Source organism: Chiloscyllium plagiosum, chromosome 25 (genome assembly GCF_004010195.1).
Source record: "Chiloscyllium plagiosum isolate BGI_BamShark_2017 chromosome 25, ASM401019v2, whole genome shotgun sequence".
NCBI lineage: Eukaryota > Metazoa > Chordata > Chondrichthyes > Orectolobiformes > Hemiscylliidae > Chiloscyllium > Chiloscyllium plagiosum.
In genome coordinates, this window is record NC_057734.1 from 21,290,381 (window position 1) to 21,309,371 (window position 18,991).

At 40.4% G+C, this 18,991-nt stretch overlaps 1 protein-coding gene across 1 annotated transcript in view; it reads right to left on the reverse strand.

Annotated features, from left to right (window-relative positions):
- Positions 1 to 205: 205 nt before the first annotated feature.
- gas2l1 (growth arrest-specific 2 like 1) overlaps positions 206 to 18,991 on the reverse strand; it is a 69,276-nt gene continuing 50,490 nt past the window's right edge. The window contains exons 4-5 of the mRNA XM_043715634.1: positions 17,148 to 17,538; positions 206 to 6,149 (exon numbers count right to left, since the gene is read on the reverse strand). Coding sequence (XP_043571569.1) covers positions 4,325 to 6,149; positions 17,148 to 17,538 — 2,216 coding nt within the window. The 3' untranslated portion in view covers positions 206 to 4,324. The remainder of the gene's footprint in view (positions 6,150 to 17,147; positions 17,539 to 18,991) is intronic.

Sequence of the window (18,991 nt, forward strand, 5' to 3'; positions counted from 1 at the left end):
CTAAATGCCCAACAGCAACTCAGTTTGTAAAAACAGATGAAATATTCCTCAAGGCCCTGCATTTGCCCAAAATATAATTTTCTGTCCCTTTTTTCCCCCAAGATCAAAATTTCCAAATATATTAACAGGATTTCTGCAAAGGAAAACGTTGCAGGTTATTACCAGAGATTCATTTTACAGATGATAAATAGCTTCAGACAGGAAGTTTCTATAAAAAGAACTTTATTACATTTTATTTTAAAATAATACAATGAGTGTGACCTTACTTTGAAATAAACTAAACATTTACAAATATTGCAGATCTTTGGTACAAGTTCCTTTTCTTTCATGACATTACTGGATCACAATCTCACATTTAATTCTCACTTGCTCCATTCCAACAGGACAGATCAACACTGTTCATTGCAAACACAAAAAAAAATTACAACTCTCTTATGCTCCTTTACATTGTTAAAGAGTAGAAGCAAGACCTTAAGGCAAGGGTGGCAGGGAGGCAAAGCATTTGTTTTGAAGCACTGTGTAATTTACATATGCACTGCACATGTTCAAGGATCTTATCAAGAATGTTTCAGCATTTTAACCATTACTGTTAATCTAAATAAAAGCCTATAAAAAAAGTGGACCGAGGTGATCAGTGCTTTTAACGTTCCCCAAGGTTCTCCTTGTATAATTCCATTAATAACCTCAGTTAAGCTGCTCGGCCTTTGAACGGGTCACACTATTTCTGTGAATTTTATTTCCTCTCCTGCAGGCTGGAGATTCCCATTTGCACCAATTATAATTCAAAGACAAATGCTCAATTCAAACCAGAAGGGTTTCTTGTGTAACATGCTACAAGCCAATCCTGTTTGCCTTAAAGACGTTAACATTTCTTATGGAAATCATGTACTTATACGCACAGGATTTGATTAAAGATAACCTTTCCTTGTCGACATACTCCTATCCGGCTCAAGCTGTTCCTGAGCCTTTGAAGTTAAGGTACTGACAAGACAAATATAGAGCACATACAGTCTGTTGCAGTTTTCTTAAAGTGATAGGCTCAAAGCAGCTCTACCCGAATAGGGGTAACTTTCCACTTTTAGTCTTGATCAAAATAATAAAATGGTCTCATCATTAGAAAATCAGGGGAGACAAAAATTAGGGGTGGGGGAAATGAAAAAGAAATAATGCAGGGGAGAAGGAAAACAGAATTAAGACAAAAGGGACAGTCAGAAAGGCCAAATCCTTGCATGAATAACCATCTCTAATCAGCGGAGGGCAAAGCAGTGATTTCCTCACTTATGCACAATTCTATTCATTAGTGCCTCTTGGCAAACTGGATCTGCCAAGCCTTCCTTGCAGTACAGCTGTTCTTAAAAGCACCTGTTATGTTGACAGGCTCCAATACCAGCTGCCTTTCTGGCTACAACGTACACATTCTGTGTCTTACTGTCAAAAATGGCCCAAAAATAATTCCACTCAAACAAATGTAACTGCTCATTTACACAACTCAAATAGGAGTTCTAAAGAAAGGCAAAATCCTGAATATCTGCACAAGATTTTCTTAATTAGTCAACTTTTCAAAGAACACTGTGTTAATACATGTTTTGATATGTATCAGGCTGAAAAACAGCCACCTGCAGGTGTTCAAATTCTATGAAAGAATTAGTGGAGTTTCAGGACTTAACGGGCAATTTAAAAGTGCCACAATTAATGCATACCTACTTGTGTCAATTTTTAAAATATCTTTAGCAGAATAGTGCTACAAATCAGTATTTAAATAACCAGTGAATAATCATTTAAGATATGTTCATTAAAACATTTTCACCAGCTGAAATTGCATAGTTAATAACTGCATACTTTACACTTGAATAAATACTATCATGCTAGAGAAAATCAAATGCCCTACAACCAACTCCTTAAATATAAGGTGACACTACCTAGATTTTCCACAAGTCAGTCAGTCACAGTTTTGGACTGAGGGAATAGTTTATATTTAACACCGTGCAAACAATGTACCTGCAAGTAGCAGCAATACGACTGGTCCCAAAATTAAACATAATATCCCCGCAAGACAATTTAACAATTATAAATTGAATGGGTGTTGGTCAATGTGCTGGCTGTATTTGGGCTATTTACTCCGAATTCCCTTCCACAAGTCAAGTCAAAGGGTGGGGCACAAATCCTTTGCATAAATAATTAATTCACATTGTAAATTCAAATACGGAATCAGAAACTGAGAACGAGAAACTTTATCACATCAAGTGGAGAGAACTGGCTGTGAGCTTCTAAAAGAACACAGGAACCTCACTAAGAGTGAGGTCCTGGTGTACTATGGATGTCACTTGGAAGTGAAACATCTAAAATTTACTTTCTAAAGGATAGGGGGATTGCTTGAAACATTTCTCACTTATTTCAATCTGACCAGCAAGGGGGTAGCAACAGAAACGGGGCGTAATTTACCCCCAGATTTTGGTGGGCAAATTGTATATTCATTCATAATTAAACAGATCAAAAATCACAACTTAAACGCCAGGACGTTATCACAGGAGACAGCGTGTCAACAGCTACATATCTCTAATGTCCTGGCAATTTAAAAAGTTTCATCCACTGTCTGTGGACAAGTGGGATTTAGGAATAATGGTGAGATGGAGGGGCAACCCAAACAGGATTGTGAATAGAAGTGGCTCAATTTTAAGAAAGGTGCAATTCCTACACGTAAGTGATTTTGAAGTTTGGGATTCCACTCTATAATACACCAACTATTCGAGTCAGATACAGGGAGATAAAGATATTCCAGAACCCAGGCAGACCCCTGCTGTGCGAATTAACTTGGAGATTATATCGGACCTGTAGGATTAGTGTGCTTAATTGAGAATGCTGATCTCCCAGGGCCTCCAGGCCTGAGCTCTCACTGTCCAATACCGCTTCCTTGCCCGGACTCTCTCCTGTCTCTGCCCGTGAGCAGCAATGCTCAGCTTAGCACCAACCTCTGAGTAGAAACTGTATTCACATCGAATCCAGGGGTTAAAGTGTATTCAGTCAGGAACTCTCAATCAAACACATTAATATTACAGATTCCGCTCAAAAACCATCCCCATTCAAACATTCTGGATCACTAAGTCTTTGCTTTTAAAAGGATTACTTTACAGAAATTAACCTTGTTAAAAATTACTCAGCCCATTCCAGAGATTAACCCACTGGTTAGATATGATAATTAATCAGTTAATAATTCTTTTTCAGCAGCATTCACACAGAACACTACTTTCTGCAGCGGTTGAGTCAGGTGCCAGTGTACAATGAAGTGAAACTAGCTCGATAAAGAGTTTTGTAAATGTGCAAATGATGCAATGAATTGGTTGCTCAGAACCGAGCCCAGGATCACTTGGTCTCTTTGAGATGGTTAACTCCTCACCTAGGTATAATTTAAGGTTTCTAACTTTCAGTCAGTTATTAATTCAGAGGATTGGGTAGCGGGTGAACACTCGACAGTTCCAGTATGTGTTGCTCAGTATAAGAGCTCCCTCGTTCCTGTCCTGCCACACAACCATTCGGACTCTTGTGGATTAGCAGCACAGGGGAAAAAAAAAGTGAACATCTCAGGTCTGACAAAATAAATACCACACAAGAACAAACCTTAAGGGCAACCTGTGAATTCTCTAACTTGCTACATAAATAGGATAGGTCACCAGCTACAAGATACATGATGTACTGAAAGAGAAAGTCGGACAATAAAACGAGTGGACAGGCAAGAGGTTTCGGCTGGTATTAGTTTTCTACCACCACACCCTATCAGAGAAACCAAGAGAAGTGTCATTGGGCTAGGACCTGGTCTCTCGGAGGAAGGTTGCTTTTGTACCACATTTGAAATGTAAACAAGTGACCATTTGGTTTTATTCCCCTCAAAGTCAAGCAAAGTACATCCAGATTCATAACTGTTAGATTTGGTGATCCATTTCAAAATAGGAATTCATGGGGCACAACTCTTGGCCATTGATAGAACCCAAAATGTCCCAGTCAGAATTCAACAGCCCTGGTGACCTATGAACCCAAAGTAGAGGTGAGAATCTGTCCAATTACGAGAAACCAACTGCAACAATAATCCCTGCCTGCAACAAACAGTGCCGGGTAATTGGAGGATTCTAGTCATCCCATCCAATTAGATTCTCCTCCTTTCTCTTCTCCAGTCCCAGCACTAAGTATACAGGGAGATTAGGGTTTCTAAATTTGCTGTATTGCATACAACCTGAGATGCTGATAGTCATTTGGTTCATTTCAAAATTGATACAAGTGCAAAGGAAAAGCTCGGAGTTTTAAACTGTAAACAAGGAACTCATTTGAGAAGTTAAACCCAGGACCCTTCATCCTGGTTAACCGATGGAACTACCTCTCTGGTCTCTGTGGGCGAAGGCACGAGCTCCTCTCTGGAACTCTGAAGTTCTTCATGGTGTAGGATTATTTTGTGTTTTAGCTTGCGTTTGTCCTGTAGAGAGCTGGGAGCTGATCTTGGAGACTTCAGGCCTGATTTGCAGCTGACCGGAGTGGGAATTCTCGAGGGCTTCTTTTCTGGTTGATTGTCAGTGCGTGGCCGAATCTTGGGCCGCAGCTTCAGCTTGTAGACAGAAGGCACTCGGTCGGGTTTCTTTAGCCCTTTCTTGGGCCTCATTTGAACACCGTGTTTGTGATGGGAATTCAGTTGGACATTAACAGACGACTCACTGGATGTCTCAATGAAGGACCCTTCACTGTTTTCGTGACTTTGATCATCCCCTGCGTTCAAGGCAGGAATTCTGCCCACTCCCTTGCAGTCACTTTGTTCAGTGTTTCTTTCAGCGGGGGCATCCCCATTCTGTTCCTTCTCCAATTCGGCTCGGCCCCTCAGGTGAATCATATAAAACGTCTTTTCAGCTAAGGGACTCGACAGTATAGGTTCCTTTACATTCTCTATAGTTTTGAGAACATTAGATGTTGTGTATACACTTGGACACCCTCCATGCCATCCACCACCATCATCTGCACAGTCCATCTGACCATACCCTTCCTGGATCTCATTTACCATTGAGTTTGTGTCATGACATAAGCACCCCAACAGGGGCGTTGTGATTTTTTCAGTCTCTTCCCGGAGGTGACCCTGCAGCTTGTTCATCAGGTTTACAGACGTAGTGGTGGTGGTTATGGAGCAGTATGCAGAATCAATGACCTTCTGCTCTGCTTTTTGAACTGGCTGGACTGTGGTAGCATCAAGAAACATTTCAGAAATCTCATGGTCACCGTCCTCCAATGGGACTTGCTTTGTATTTGCCAGAAATTCCTCCTCAAAGCTCCTGTAGAGTTCTTGTTCTTTATTGGAATCAAATTCCTGGGTCACACTGAATATGTCCCCCTCGCCTTCAGTCTCTGAGGGGGAGCTTGGAGTGCAGCCATTTGTGTCACTGCAGCCAACAGAAGACTGAGGATGGTCAGGAGAGTTTACACAAACATTTAACACATTCTGATTGTCGTCATAGCACAAAGCCTGCTGAGTGCTTCTGCCAGGTCGAGACAATGGTATTGACTGCCTGGATGAACAAACTTTAGGCACAGGACTAGATGATCTCTTTAAGGTCATAGATGTCTTTGCTTTAGAAACTAAAGGAGTTGGGCATTTGGTCTCTTTCTGAGCTGCATGCAAATGGTTTAAAGCTGATGGAGCAGGTGATTTAGTTCGAGAAATCCTTGTATTTGCTTCTTTACTACTACTCACTGATTCATCTGCACGAACCCAGGAATGCTGTCCCTCTTTCCCTCGGCTGATCAGGATAGCATTGTTGTTTTGCAACTTCCCCTTCTTTACCACAGTTGGCTTCTGGTTTGGTGTCCTGTTGGGTTCTCGAGAAACACGTGCATTACTGCGTCTTTGCGGAGGGGTATCCAGGGACTGGTGTGACTTTTCACGGCCCGCACTCTGGTCCGATGGCTCACTCCTCCTTCTCGTTTGACCAGTCCGTTGCTTTGAATCTTGCTGCACTCCATTTCTTTGGATCATGTGTGCACCTCCAATTCGGTTTATGATCAGAACGTCATCACTTAAGGCCTTATTCACAGAGAGTGATGTCTTCGGTCTTCCAGTTTGTGCAGATGGACTTTCATGGTCACCTGGATGCCGTCGAGGAATTGAGTCATCTCTTTGCCTAAAAAGACAGAAAATATGATTTTATCCATACAATTTGAAATAAAAGATGATTGGCTTGGGATTACTGGTTCAAACAATAATCAAGTGCATGCGATTATGGTCCTGTTCACTGTCACTTGTTAATAATGTCAGAGTATAATAACAAGGATAGGAACAAAACTATCCATTTGAATTCACAGTTCATTTAACACATTAAAAAAAAAGGATGGTTTCAAGTGCCACAGAAAAACTATTCAGCAAGGAGAGTTGTTTAAAGAAGACAGTTTTAAAAGGGGGCAGTACGGTGACTCAGTGGTTAGCACTGTTGCCTCACAGCACTGGGACTTCGGTTCGATTCCAGCCTCAGGCGACAGTCTGTATAGAGGTTGCACGTTCTCCCTGTGTCTGCATGGGTTTCCTCTGGGTGTTCCAGTTTCCTCCCACAGTTCAAAGATGCGCAGGTTAGGTGGATTAGCCACACCAAAAATTACACTAAATGTCTGGGGATGTGCAGGCTAGGTGAGTTAGTCATGGAAAATGTGGGGTTCAAGGGATAGAGTGGGATGACATTCAGAGGGTCGGTGTGGACTCAATGGGCCAAATGGCCTGCTTCCACACTGTAGGGATTCTAATGAAAAGGAGCAATTAGCGTTGACAATTTTAGAAAGGAAATGAATGTAAAGAACTCAATAGGCAGTTCCTCCAAAGGTTTTGGGTGGGGTAAGGGTTAAGAAAAAAAAAATTACCAGAGTCTAAACTAATTGGGATACCCGGAGGTGTGTGTGCAGATCGTTGGAGGTGTGAAGGAGAAAAGTTCTAAAAATTCATCTTAAAACAAAAGGATGAAAAGGTTAAGACTTAGGAACGGGATCAATGTAGGTCAGCAGTGATGGATTAATGTGTTGCAGGGCAGGACATAGACAATTTAAAAAAAAGGTTACTACAGAGTTAATTTAAAACTTAAAACAGCTCTACAGACTTTTCTATCCAAAAGCTTAAAGTAGGGAGAGGCAAACTCACTTCTATTTTCCTTTTAAGAGAATGTTGTATGAGCTGATGCTTACAGAAGATGAAGAACTCTAGAGTTAGGCAGGCATCAATGTGGACTTCACCAGTTTCCTCATTTCCCCTTTCCCCCACCTCACCCCAGTTCCAAATTTCCAGCTCAGCATTGTCCCCATGACTTGTCCTCCCTGCCTAGCTTCCTTTCCACCTATCCACTCCACCCTCCTCTCTGACCTATCACCTTCATCCCCACCCCCATTCACCTATTGTACTCTATGCTACTTCCTCCCCACTCCCACCCTCCTCTCATTTATCTCTCCACCCTGCAGGCACCCTGCCTCTATTCCTGATGAAGGGTTATTGCCCGAAACGTCGACTTTCCTGCTCCTCGGATGGATGCTGCATGAACTGCTGTGCTTTTCCAGCACCACTCTAATCTAGAACAGACTGGAGTCTTGGGCTGCTTCAACAAATGGAATCACATTTCCAAACATTTACACATGGCAAACTGCCAAAACTGACCAATCTTGGCACTCTGATTCAAGGTTTATTTGCCAAATGAGGCAATAAATCCAAGTGTTGCCTTTTCCACGGAACCAGATATATAAAACTACAAAACTGAATGACAAACATTTGCAAGTTGGAAGTGAAAGTGTAGACATGCAATAGAATGGTAGTCACTGGGATCAAAGATTAATGTATTACCGGTGTTGGGGCAAGTATTGGATAGAAATTGCAGACTTGCACACTTGGGATGCAGTTAGGTGGGGTGGTGGTAGTGGTGAGGGGTTGGGGAATGAAGGGCTCTACTGTTTCTTTGGTCCACCTCTAGTCATCCAGACATAATAAGATGCAAAGGATCGAGTGCAAGCCTGTCTTGCTGTTTGAACTATTTGCATTTAAAAATACAACATATTTCTGTTCTTCAGAATACAAAATGGAAAACATCAACACAGCTAAAACTGTTTGCATACTTTTCTATTGCCTGTTACATTCACACACACATGCATGAATGCAGCACGACTGAATCAATGCTTTCTGACAATATCAAACTTTAGAAAAAGACAAGAATGGCTAGACACAAACGAAGAACGTCCATGCAATCAATGTCTTCTGAAGAGGGAGTCAATTAGAAAAAAAATAGGAAGCAGAAAAATTTAAACATTATTAATTTTCAATACGCTCAATTGAAAATATAAAACCAGTTGGTCCAGATGATCATTCCAAGATGCTGGCACTGAGTCTACAAGGAGGAAACAGAACTAGAGGCCAAGTTGTCAGCGCAAAGCAAAACACGTTTCCACACCCTCTAACATCCACGTACATCAAATATCCTGTAAATAGGCTTCAAATAGTGTAATGTACTGATAATTATACAGGGGGATTTAAAAAGGGACTGAACAGGAGAGAGATCAGGCTCTCTTTTTTAAAAAATGAAAAGTTCAGAACAGCAATTCACAAACATGTAGGCATTTTTGTTGGTATTAATCATGTCATTTTCAACTTTGCCAGACAATACTGTTTAACAATAGAGAAATGTATCATGCTTCAAAGTTGTGCACATGATTAACGTGAAATCTTTCATGGATCCTTGCCAATGACAGACAAACCAGGCAAAAACCAAAAACAACAAATTACAAAGTTAAATCAGAATAAGTTAGTGAATTTATCACTAGCAACATTTCTAGACGAAGCATGAATCCCCATTTGAAAGGATTTTGATCGTCTCTGCTGGAAAGATCACTTGCCCGATTAACAACATTGACCATGCCTAATAAAGACTGCAATGAATTATAAACTAACAGCTTGCAGTTCTCAGCGTTGTCAAGGTGCTTGCTTCACAAATGCAATACAGCACTGTGGGAAAAATATTCCACTTATTCTGTAATGAAGTATGAGCCAATTCAAAGGAATTGTAAAAGCATCTATTGTGTTACAGTCAGTACTTCAAAATGAGTTATTTATTCTGCTGTCTGAGATCCAAGTCAAATCTACTTCTTTTTGTGAATACCAGCCCCAGGGGCTCAAGACTTGCTTTGACAGTTTGCTGCTGAATTTGGAGATGCTGCCTGTAGCAAAATGAATATACAAGTACACATTTGAAAAACAAATCAACAAATTAGGTTTCAAAAAGTGGCAACAGGCCAATTCCACAGCCTCTTATGAACTAAAGCTTTAAGAAACAAAATGAAAACTAGCCTGTGTCATTAAATGGAAAAACATTCCAGGTTCAAACCCTCAGCAGGCTGCACCAGCAGACTGGAACCATGGACAATGCTAACAGCGTCACAGCATACTAGGCTGTCAGGGAAAGAGACAGGGACAAGAATATATGATTAGGAATTCCAATCATTTGTATGTCTGCTCATAGATGTCTAGTCAGGAGGACTGGGCTCTGCTATCACCATTACTAGCTCTTGCTTCATGAATTAATTAATACCTATGTTTCCACAGAAATTAAAAATGTAGGGATAAAGATGGGACATTTGATGGAGCAATAACATGTTTTATACAAATAGACTTGGGCTTTTAGTTGTTACAATTTGGACAATTATTTCCTGATACTAGTCCATCATGAAACTCTTACTGTAGTGATGGCGTCACAATAACCTCTTGCATAAAATGCAAGCCCGGCATCAGCATAATTCAATGCCAGCTTTTAAATGCCATTAATACAATTTCACCAAACACTATTATAAAATTATAGCTACGATGAGTGTAATAACTCTCTTCTCATGGTTCATATAGTCATCTGCATCCTTTGATCAAATTACAGCATTACTCACTTCCTGCTGCCTAAAAGTTTCTATATACCAAATGCAGAATTGAAGTGAAAACATACTGGTTTTTGCAAACCTGTCCCCTATTCAGATATGACCGAAGACTGTTTAAACACCTTATTAAGGAACAATACAGTATTCTGTGATCACATTATTACTGGTTTTTCCAGATGTTACAGCAGTAAATTTGTAAGAAGAAATCCCCTTATTGCCAAACCAGGAACGTTTACCAGATTGATGATAAGGTTTTCTGCACTACCATTCCTTCACCACACTACAAGAAACTACAATTGAAAGTTAATTGCTAAGTCTCTTCTTCAAGGCTGACCATTTTATCCTCCTATCACAGAGATATCAACTTAGGTCGAAAATGTTCACATGACGACTTGGGATATTTTACTTTATTAAAAATGACACTTATGTACATGTAAATAGATGATAACAATGGTAGTCTTCATTTAAACCCTTCTCCTTCACAGCATCAGGTCAGATCCTCATAAGAATCTGCACACAAAAGCAGCAAGAACATTTTGGAACTTGTTAATTTCCGGATACGGAGCTTTCAACAGGTGCTTTCTGAAATCAGATTTAATTATACAGTTAAATGCATTCACACGCAAACCATGTAAATATTTATCAAGTCAGAACTTGCTCTTCATTGAATTTAGTTTTGCAAATGATTCAGAGTCACCAGCATGTTTCCACATTCATCCTGCTCAGATTTGGAGAAAATGAGAGAAATTGAGGGAGAGAATTCTAGATCATTTCTCATACCAGATATTATGCTTCAAAACTCTTAAATTGCCAATGAAGATACTTGCATTCAATTTCCTCCTGCTCCTTGAAAACAGGGTCACTGACCAGGAAGTCAATCCCATACATGGTCTCTGGTAGAAAACAACCAGGCTAACCCCTAATCTACCTACCTGGACTAACAACACACCCCACTCCTCACCCACCTCCCAATCACAACCTAACTGCCCCTCCCTACACATTCACTAACATTCACATTAGACATTTAAACTTGCAGTCAGTGCTGCAAAAAGAAAGCAGGCTTTAGTATTCCCCCAGATGCCAGAGAACTGCGGTGAAGCTGTCAGAGGGACTCAGTCATAGAGTTACACAGCACGGAAACAGACCCTTCAATCCAGCTTGTCCATGCTGACCAGATATCCTAAACTAATTTAGTCCCATTTGCCAGCCTATTCATATACCCATCCAGATGCCTTTTAAATATTGTAATTGTACCAGTTCCTCTGGCAGCACATCCCATACACGCACCACTCTCTGTACAAAGAAGTTGCCCCTCATGTCCCTTTTAACTTTTTCCCCCTTTCACTTTAAACCCATGCCCTCTAGCCCTGGGAAAGAGACCTTGGCTATTTATCCTACACATGCCCCTCATGATTTTATAAATCTCTAAAGGTCACTCCTCAGCCACTCCAGGGAGAAAAAAAAAAGTCTATTCAGCCTCTCCCTATAACTCAAACCCTCCAAACCCTAGCAACATTCGTGTAAATCTTTCCTGCACCCTTTCAAGTTTAACATCATCTTTCCTATAAAATCCCTAAAGCGTGGAAGTTGGCCATCAAGTCCACACCAACTCTCCAAAAAGCATGGGACCCAATGGGGGCAATTTTCATCCCAGTCTATTAAAGATGCATTCAATTCATGACATCACAAACAGTATTTAAATGAACGCTTGTAATAAAAGTAATGTACTGATAGACTTGCTTTCAGATCACCCAGGAGAGACAATTGATTGATTAATAATTCATGCTATTGATCTGAAATAAATTAGTAGAATATTAGATTAGAAGTGCTCTGATAGTGTAAAGGTCAGACATTTTTGTTTCTGTAGGCTGAACGTTAAATGATTTACATTACAGCAGCCGGTAGCTTCTGTGGAAAATTATTTCATAGTGACATCAATCTCAAACTCAGGAGTTGGGGAAAAGGTGCAGTATATTTTATACAGCAAACCAAGAAAAGGTCGTCCATCTTTCCTATCAGTATCACAACCTTCAGCCATCCAACTAAACATTCTAAAATTTCCCTCAAAAACCTTCAGCCTCGATACATGTCCTTCACCCCTCATCTTCAAAACTATTTGCATCCCTACTTCATAACACTTACTCAGGTCTCATTTTTAATGTAGCAAAATATCCCAAGCATTAAAGTTCTATATACATGCAAATTGTTAACTTAGAAGGGGAGATACTCATTTAATAACAGACCCACACCACCACAAAGGTGTGTGTTAAACTCTTTGTTCTTCCATCAAGTTTTTACGATCTGTTCTGACACAACATGATAGTTGTGTTCCGGTGCGATTCCGTATTACAAGAAAATCAAATAACAGCAGCACCATTTAAACCGGAATTGCATTATGGCCAATATGGGTGAGGAACGTTCACGTTCTATAAATAGTGGTCTAAATTCTTTGAATGTGTTATAGCTAACTCACGTTAAAGAAACATGTGGTATAGCAGAAACAACTGTATTTTATGTACAAATTAAATTGGGAAAGTCCAAAAAAAAGGGCAGAAGTTGCCACAACAAAAAAGTTGCCAAGTGCCATGATTGCTTCAATTTGAGATGTTCCCAGAATCCATGCAGAGCAAGAGGAACTTGTCATTATCCCAGCTGCAATGGAGGATCACAAATGGCAATCTTGAGGCAGGAAAGAGAATCACGGTCCAGGTTTCCGCACTTAACCCAAATCCAAAACCTCCTGCTGGAAACCATATGCAATAACATGTGGATTGGTGCAGAGAGTCTACAGATGGGGCACTAACTATCAAAAGCTCACGTATGAACAAACTGTACCCTGGTTAACAAGGATGTTGGTACCATAATCTAGCAAGATCAGGTAACTCAATCACACTCTGCCTTGAACACCAGCAGAACAGGAGTATCTTTAATATTTCTGAATGACATACTACCAGTGGTTTACCCTGGGCAAAGGCCCTAGAAATATCAGCTGCCTACCCTCTAGATGGCATGATGGGAAGGAAGAAAGGGAGAAAATCCTTTCTAAAATGGCCACATAGAATTAATTATTGTTAAAGTAGTTAATAGTTTAAAGAAGTGTAATAAACTGATTTGAAGGGGAGGTCAAACTACAAAACTACGATAGTTAATGGGTTTGTTTGGCATAGTTTTTCTTTGTCACCAGTTAATGCTAATATTGAACACAATCACATTTACTCCTTTGATAACAAATGGCGCATTTATGACTACTTTTATCACAGATGGACTTCTTTACAATGTTTTTTGAACCTTGCACCCTAAAAGTATTTAATAATAACCTATATACAGAAATAGCAACATGTGGCGTTTGATTTTTCTTTTAGTCAAATTACATCTACTTGGATTGAAGAGAAAATTGTCTCAAGAATAAAAGTAAAACTACAGAATTAAGGCAGGGATGGAATTGATGCTCCGTTTCAGACTTGACAAGGCATAATTTTTAGCTACCCTCATGAGAAACTGCCCAAACCAAGTGAAATGCTGATTTTACACATTGCTCCCTCTCCTTTACAGCAATATAGAGTTGCATGTAAAACTGATTCAACTCCTGGACAGACAAGTTAGATTTTAAACCACCACTGAGGCCCAACTCCAAGATGGACCTAAAGTGTCGACAAGCATGACACGATGATGCAGCTTTACAATCGATAAAGACATTTAATGCTTGAAAGCTACAGAAAAGCCATATTTCCATAATAATCAGGGTGTTTGCTCTTTTTAAAACCAAAATCTAAAAATGGAGGAGTAAGGAGGCCCTTAATGCAAGGTGACAAGGCTGAAAAAGAGGGAGAAACTAAATAAATAAATAAATCAGGGCTTTTTCCCCCATTCCTGCTCTTTCAGTAGCGTAGCTGCCAACTTCAGAGTGATTAATCTTGAACCAAAAGGCATTTTTAATTTCTCTCAGAACAAAGGCACAGGACAAGAGATATGAAATGAAATGCAGCATACATTTGCATAAAGTGCAACACTGATTGGACAAATAAAATAGATACTTGGCAACAATGTCATTTGAAGTGGAATGTAATTGCTTTTTGGCCCTTAATAGGAAGTTAGCAAGAGACAGAGCTCTTAAGCTGTTAAAGCTTTGGCCTGATCCAATTCCATTATCTTGTTCCAAATTGCAGGCGGAGATATTTTTGTCAAACCTAATGACCTGCAGATATAAAGTCTATTGCTCATAAAGCCTTCCTGATAAATATCAAGTGACAAATCAGTTTTTTTGGATCATATGCATTATTAGGTATTAGCAAGTCCTATTACTCTTAAAACCAAAACACAGTTTCCCACTTGTCCATTTTGTATCTGTTTCTACATTGTGTAATAAAAATGAAAAATATAAAAAATCTCAGTGATATTGTCAATATTGCCTTTTTAATTATCAGGGTGTGGGGCTGAAAGCTGGTGTAAAAACAGGAGTTCGTAATTGGTCCCAGAAGGCTAAGAAAACCAAATAATAATTTAAAAAACATTCCTGATTATGATCTACTAATTTAAACATATACATTTTTCAAAATAAAAAAATATCACCAACGGCCATGATGCCTCTCCATTTAAAAGCTCTCAAATTCACTGCCTTGCGAATGGCTGCATGGGCGAGGTACTGGAGAGAATTGACATTGTGCAATTATCCCAGTAAGAATTAGCAGCTTCAACAGGTCAGGAGTAACATTGAAAAGAAAAATTTGCTTGGCTACAATAAATTGAATCCAAAAGACTATCGACTTTGAAAGCCTTTGGTAAAGGCTCATTAAAATTGTCAGCCAGTGGATGTAATATTCCACTCTGAATTACACAGTCGTAAAGTAACTGTTTTCTTTTCAATGAGCATTCAGCTTTACACAAACGTAGATACTATATTAACCGAAGCCCAGATTCCGATACAATACCTGCCAGATTCGCCAGCCATTCAGACAACTTTTATTTTGGAAAACTTGCAATACACACTTAGACGAAGGTGAAAGAACTGTGAGATTGCAAATTGATGATGAATGTGATCAGAAGTTCAGAAGCATGTGTCAATACTCATGGGATCCAAGGCAAAGAGGTATGTTGGAATGAAAATTGTCTAAGAGGTAAGCAGAGGGTGATGGTAGGAGGATGCTCCTGTGACTGGAAGTCTGTTTCTAGTGGGATTCAGCAGGACTTGGTGCTGGGGCCTGTTTGTGGTGTACATTCATGATTTACAGATGACACAAACATGAGGTGGTGTCAAATAAAGAGGATGACGACAGCTGTAAAATGGAGGAGGGGATCAATAGGCATGTCAGTTGACAGAGCAGTGGCAAATAGAAATCAAGCCAGAATTTTAAAAAAGGGCAAGGTAATGCATTTGGGGAGGACCAACAAGTTCTCAACCACACTGTGAATGGTACTACTCTGGAAAGTATTGAAGATCTGAGGAATTTGGTGTACATCCATAGATCCCTGAAGGTAGCAGGACAGGTAAGTAAGGTTGTTAAGGCAGCATAAGGATACTTGCATTTGTTAGTTGAAGCATAAAATCCAAAATAAGAGGCGGCAATTCTGGCCTTGTATGAAATGCTGGTGAGAACACAACTGGAATACTACACCACCTTATGGGAAGGATGAGATGATAGTAGAGGGGGTGGAAAGGAGATTTACCACAATGCTGCCTGGGCTAGAGGGTCCAAGTTAAGAGGAAAGATTGGGGTAGTTTCTTGGGAGCAAAGTTTGAAGGGGGACCTGACAGAGGTGTAAATGATTATGAGGAGCATAGATGAAGATGGATAAGAAAGCTTCTATCCATTACTACAGGGATCAATTATCAAGGCACACAGATTTACAAGAAAGAGGTTGAAGTCCAGGAGGTTGGAGGATATTTACTGTCCGCCCACTTAGAAGGGCTGCTTGAATAGGGTGGTTGAATCAAACTCCACTAACATTTGGGCAATGTTTAATTATGCACTTGCATGGCCATGAATCTCCAGGGTTATGGGGCAAAACCTGGAAAATAGAATTAGTGCAGTTAGATCTTATTGACCAACATGGACATGCTGGGCCAAATGGCCTTGTTCTGGGCTGTGAATGTCTGCGTTCACAAGTAAATCTTTCATCCTTTACCTCCCCTTGATCACCAAAAACTGTACTGATGAAATTGATGGGAAAACTAGAGCTGAAAATGTGTTGCTGGAAAAGTGCAGCAGGTCAGGCAGCATCCAAGGAGCAGGAGAATCGACATTTCGGGCATGAGCCATTCTTCAGGAAGCCCTTGTTTCGGGCATGAGCCGAAAGGTCGATTCTCCTGCTCCTTGGATGCTGCCTGACCTGCTGCGCTTTTCCAGCAACACATTTTCAGCTCTGATCTCCAGCATCTGCAGTCCTCACTTTCTCCCCGATGGGAAGACTATTCAATTTGTTAGGCTCCTTGGAGGCTCCTTAAGCCATGGGGAACCACGAAGATCTCAAACAGAAGAATCTGTGTCAATACATGCAGCTTGCAGAGTCTGTGTGTGGCCTAGTTGACACTACTGTAACCTGTTAAATTGCATTCAGCACTGCTAGGTCAGTTGTTCTCAAAATTTGAAGGTCATAAGAAACTTCATCGAAATGCCATTTTTACTGGGCACATTTGTCTCCATGTGATGCCAAACTCAATATAACTGCAGTTTGAAGAATTGGATCAAAATATACAGTGAACCTGTTCTTGACATCAGATTGAGTTTCACCAGAGACCATGGTCAATCTGACAAGACCTTTAAGCACCAATGCGCTTAGCTTGAAATCATCCCAAAAGCCTCAAACACTAACAACTGCTTAATATACCACAACCATTATGTAAAATGTCCTAAAGCAAGTGTCAAAGAAAATGTCAGTGAGCAACTTAAATGACCAAAGGCTTGATTGGAGTGGTTGACTTTAAAAGAACATTTTCAATAAAAAGAGGTCAGTAGTGAGGTTTAGGGAAGGAATTGCAGCGCTTAGGTGCTTGGTTGCTGATAAAGGTAAGAGGGGTCAGAATTAGGGACAAAGAGCTCAGATTTGCCTGGCTGCAAAGGCTTGTAAGTAAAAGAAGGGAAGCCATACAGAGATTTGGAAACAAGGACAAGGATTTTAAAATTGAGCTATTGCTGAATTAGGGCCCAATGTAGTTCAAAAGATTAACAGATTATAGGATCCAGATGTATGCAATTGTTCAAAATCAGAACTTCAACAATGAAAATATTCTACATAGTTACCTTCTAGAGTTTGGAAGTCTTGGTACTGAACGATCACGTGGTTGAGGTGAAGAAGTTCTTCCAACAGATGTGCTGCGTGATTGAATGGAACGCTTGTTGATTTTGTCAATTCCACGAACTGAGTTGACAGATGGATCCTGGTATCTTTCTGTTGTTGTTTTGCCAGCTGTGTTAGTTGGACTAAATGGTCGATCAGGTCGTATTGAGTTTTGTTTCACAGTTACAAACTCTGTTGCAGATGGCGCCTTTATATCTGTTTGAACATTAAGCTCAAGCACTTTGAGTGTGTTTGAACCTTCAGAGAAATGGCTCGGTGCAGGGCTTGGAGTTCTGGAGGTACGAGGACTCGTATTCAGGTTCGTCTTCGGAAACCTTGGTGTGGGGCGGTGTGCTGTAAAAGTCAAGAGGATGAATCTGAATTATGTAGGTCCATACATCAAACAAAATGTGGGAGGCCCTCTGGTGTTAATACGAAGGTGGGAAATCCTGAAAGATTGACTGGTCTCTCATTTTGGTTGGGCATGGCTCAATACACTCAGGACATCGAGCTTTTAGAGTAAAGTCAGGTTATGCTGCAAAATGGCAACTCATTGTTTATACTTGTACTTCATTGTAATGATACCTGTCTGTGGGAATTTGATAAGATTTCTGAAATATTAGTTGATAGACTTAAGGTGCAACATGAGGCCTGATATTACACACTTGATTGGTGTCAAACAGACTAGCCCAGCACCCAAAATCTATACACTGAGGGCATGAGAGACAGCACCAAACAGTCAGCAGTAAGAAATAGATGGACATGAAGAGGATCCAAACTTTGTTGAGCCTATTCCATCTTCTGCAAATCCACCATCCAAAATACCCTATTCCTCTCACTCAGAAGCACGCATCTTCTGGTTCAGCAGCCAGCTGATATTAAGTCTGACATGCATTCCAATCATTGCTGCTTTGACACACACATTTAGAAATGGGTATTAAAAACATATCAACGAGCAGGGGCAGAGGTTGACCACAGCAACATCCAGTAAAAATACTCCACAATAGGATGTGGGTGGGCAGGCGCTGCTCTTCAAGACGCTAGAATAAACACCGAAGAGGAGAAGATTTTAAGAGGATGAGAAGTGGCTTCTGAGGAGCATAAATAACACCAACTGGTAAAGCCCAAATGGTTTATTACTGTACTATATATCCTATGCAGTCCATTGTGCTTTGCTGTAACTTGGGAGGCATGAGGCGGGGGGGGGGGGGGGGGGTGGGGTGGGGTTGGTTGAGAAAGAATAGCAATTAAAAAAAAGTGTAAATAATAAACACAAAGTGAAAGGAACTTAACCCAATGCTCTGACAGACAGAGGCATTACCCAGAATAATGCTAAGCATTGGGACGAGAGTAATCGCAAATGCAGTTCCTAACTGGTGCTGGGTTAGGAGATCAGACTACAGGACAAGTTTGTAGTTGGGAGGGATACATTAGAAAAAAATTAATGAAGGCCCTCACCCTAATTACTGGCCAGTGACACCTGCAACAAACAGCAAGTTTCACTACAAAACTCTCCTGAGCTGGTTGGATCACAGGTCTTTTCCATCTCAGGTCAACATGAGAAATGGCTGCATAATTGAGCTACTGATGAACTGCCAGGAGGTGATGTGTATCATGGGTGAAATAATATGTTCAGCAGAAGGGTGGAGCATTGGAAAATTCCACTTAATAAAAACAGATTACAATGAATAGCTCACAATGCTTTAACAATTTCGCTACCAGTTAGATTGAAATCTCTTCAATGTGGTTGTATTGTTACCACAAGAGAATATCACTACACGCCTGACAGCCAAGGCCAGCAGAGTGC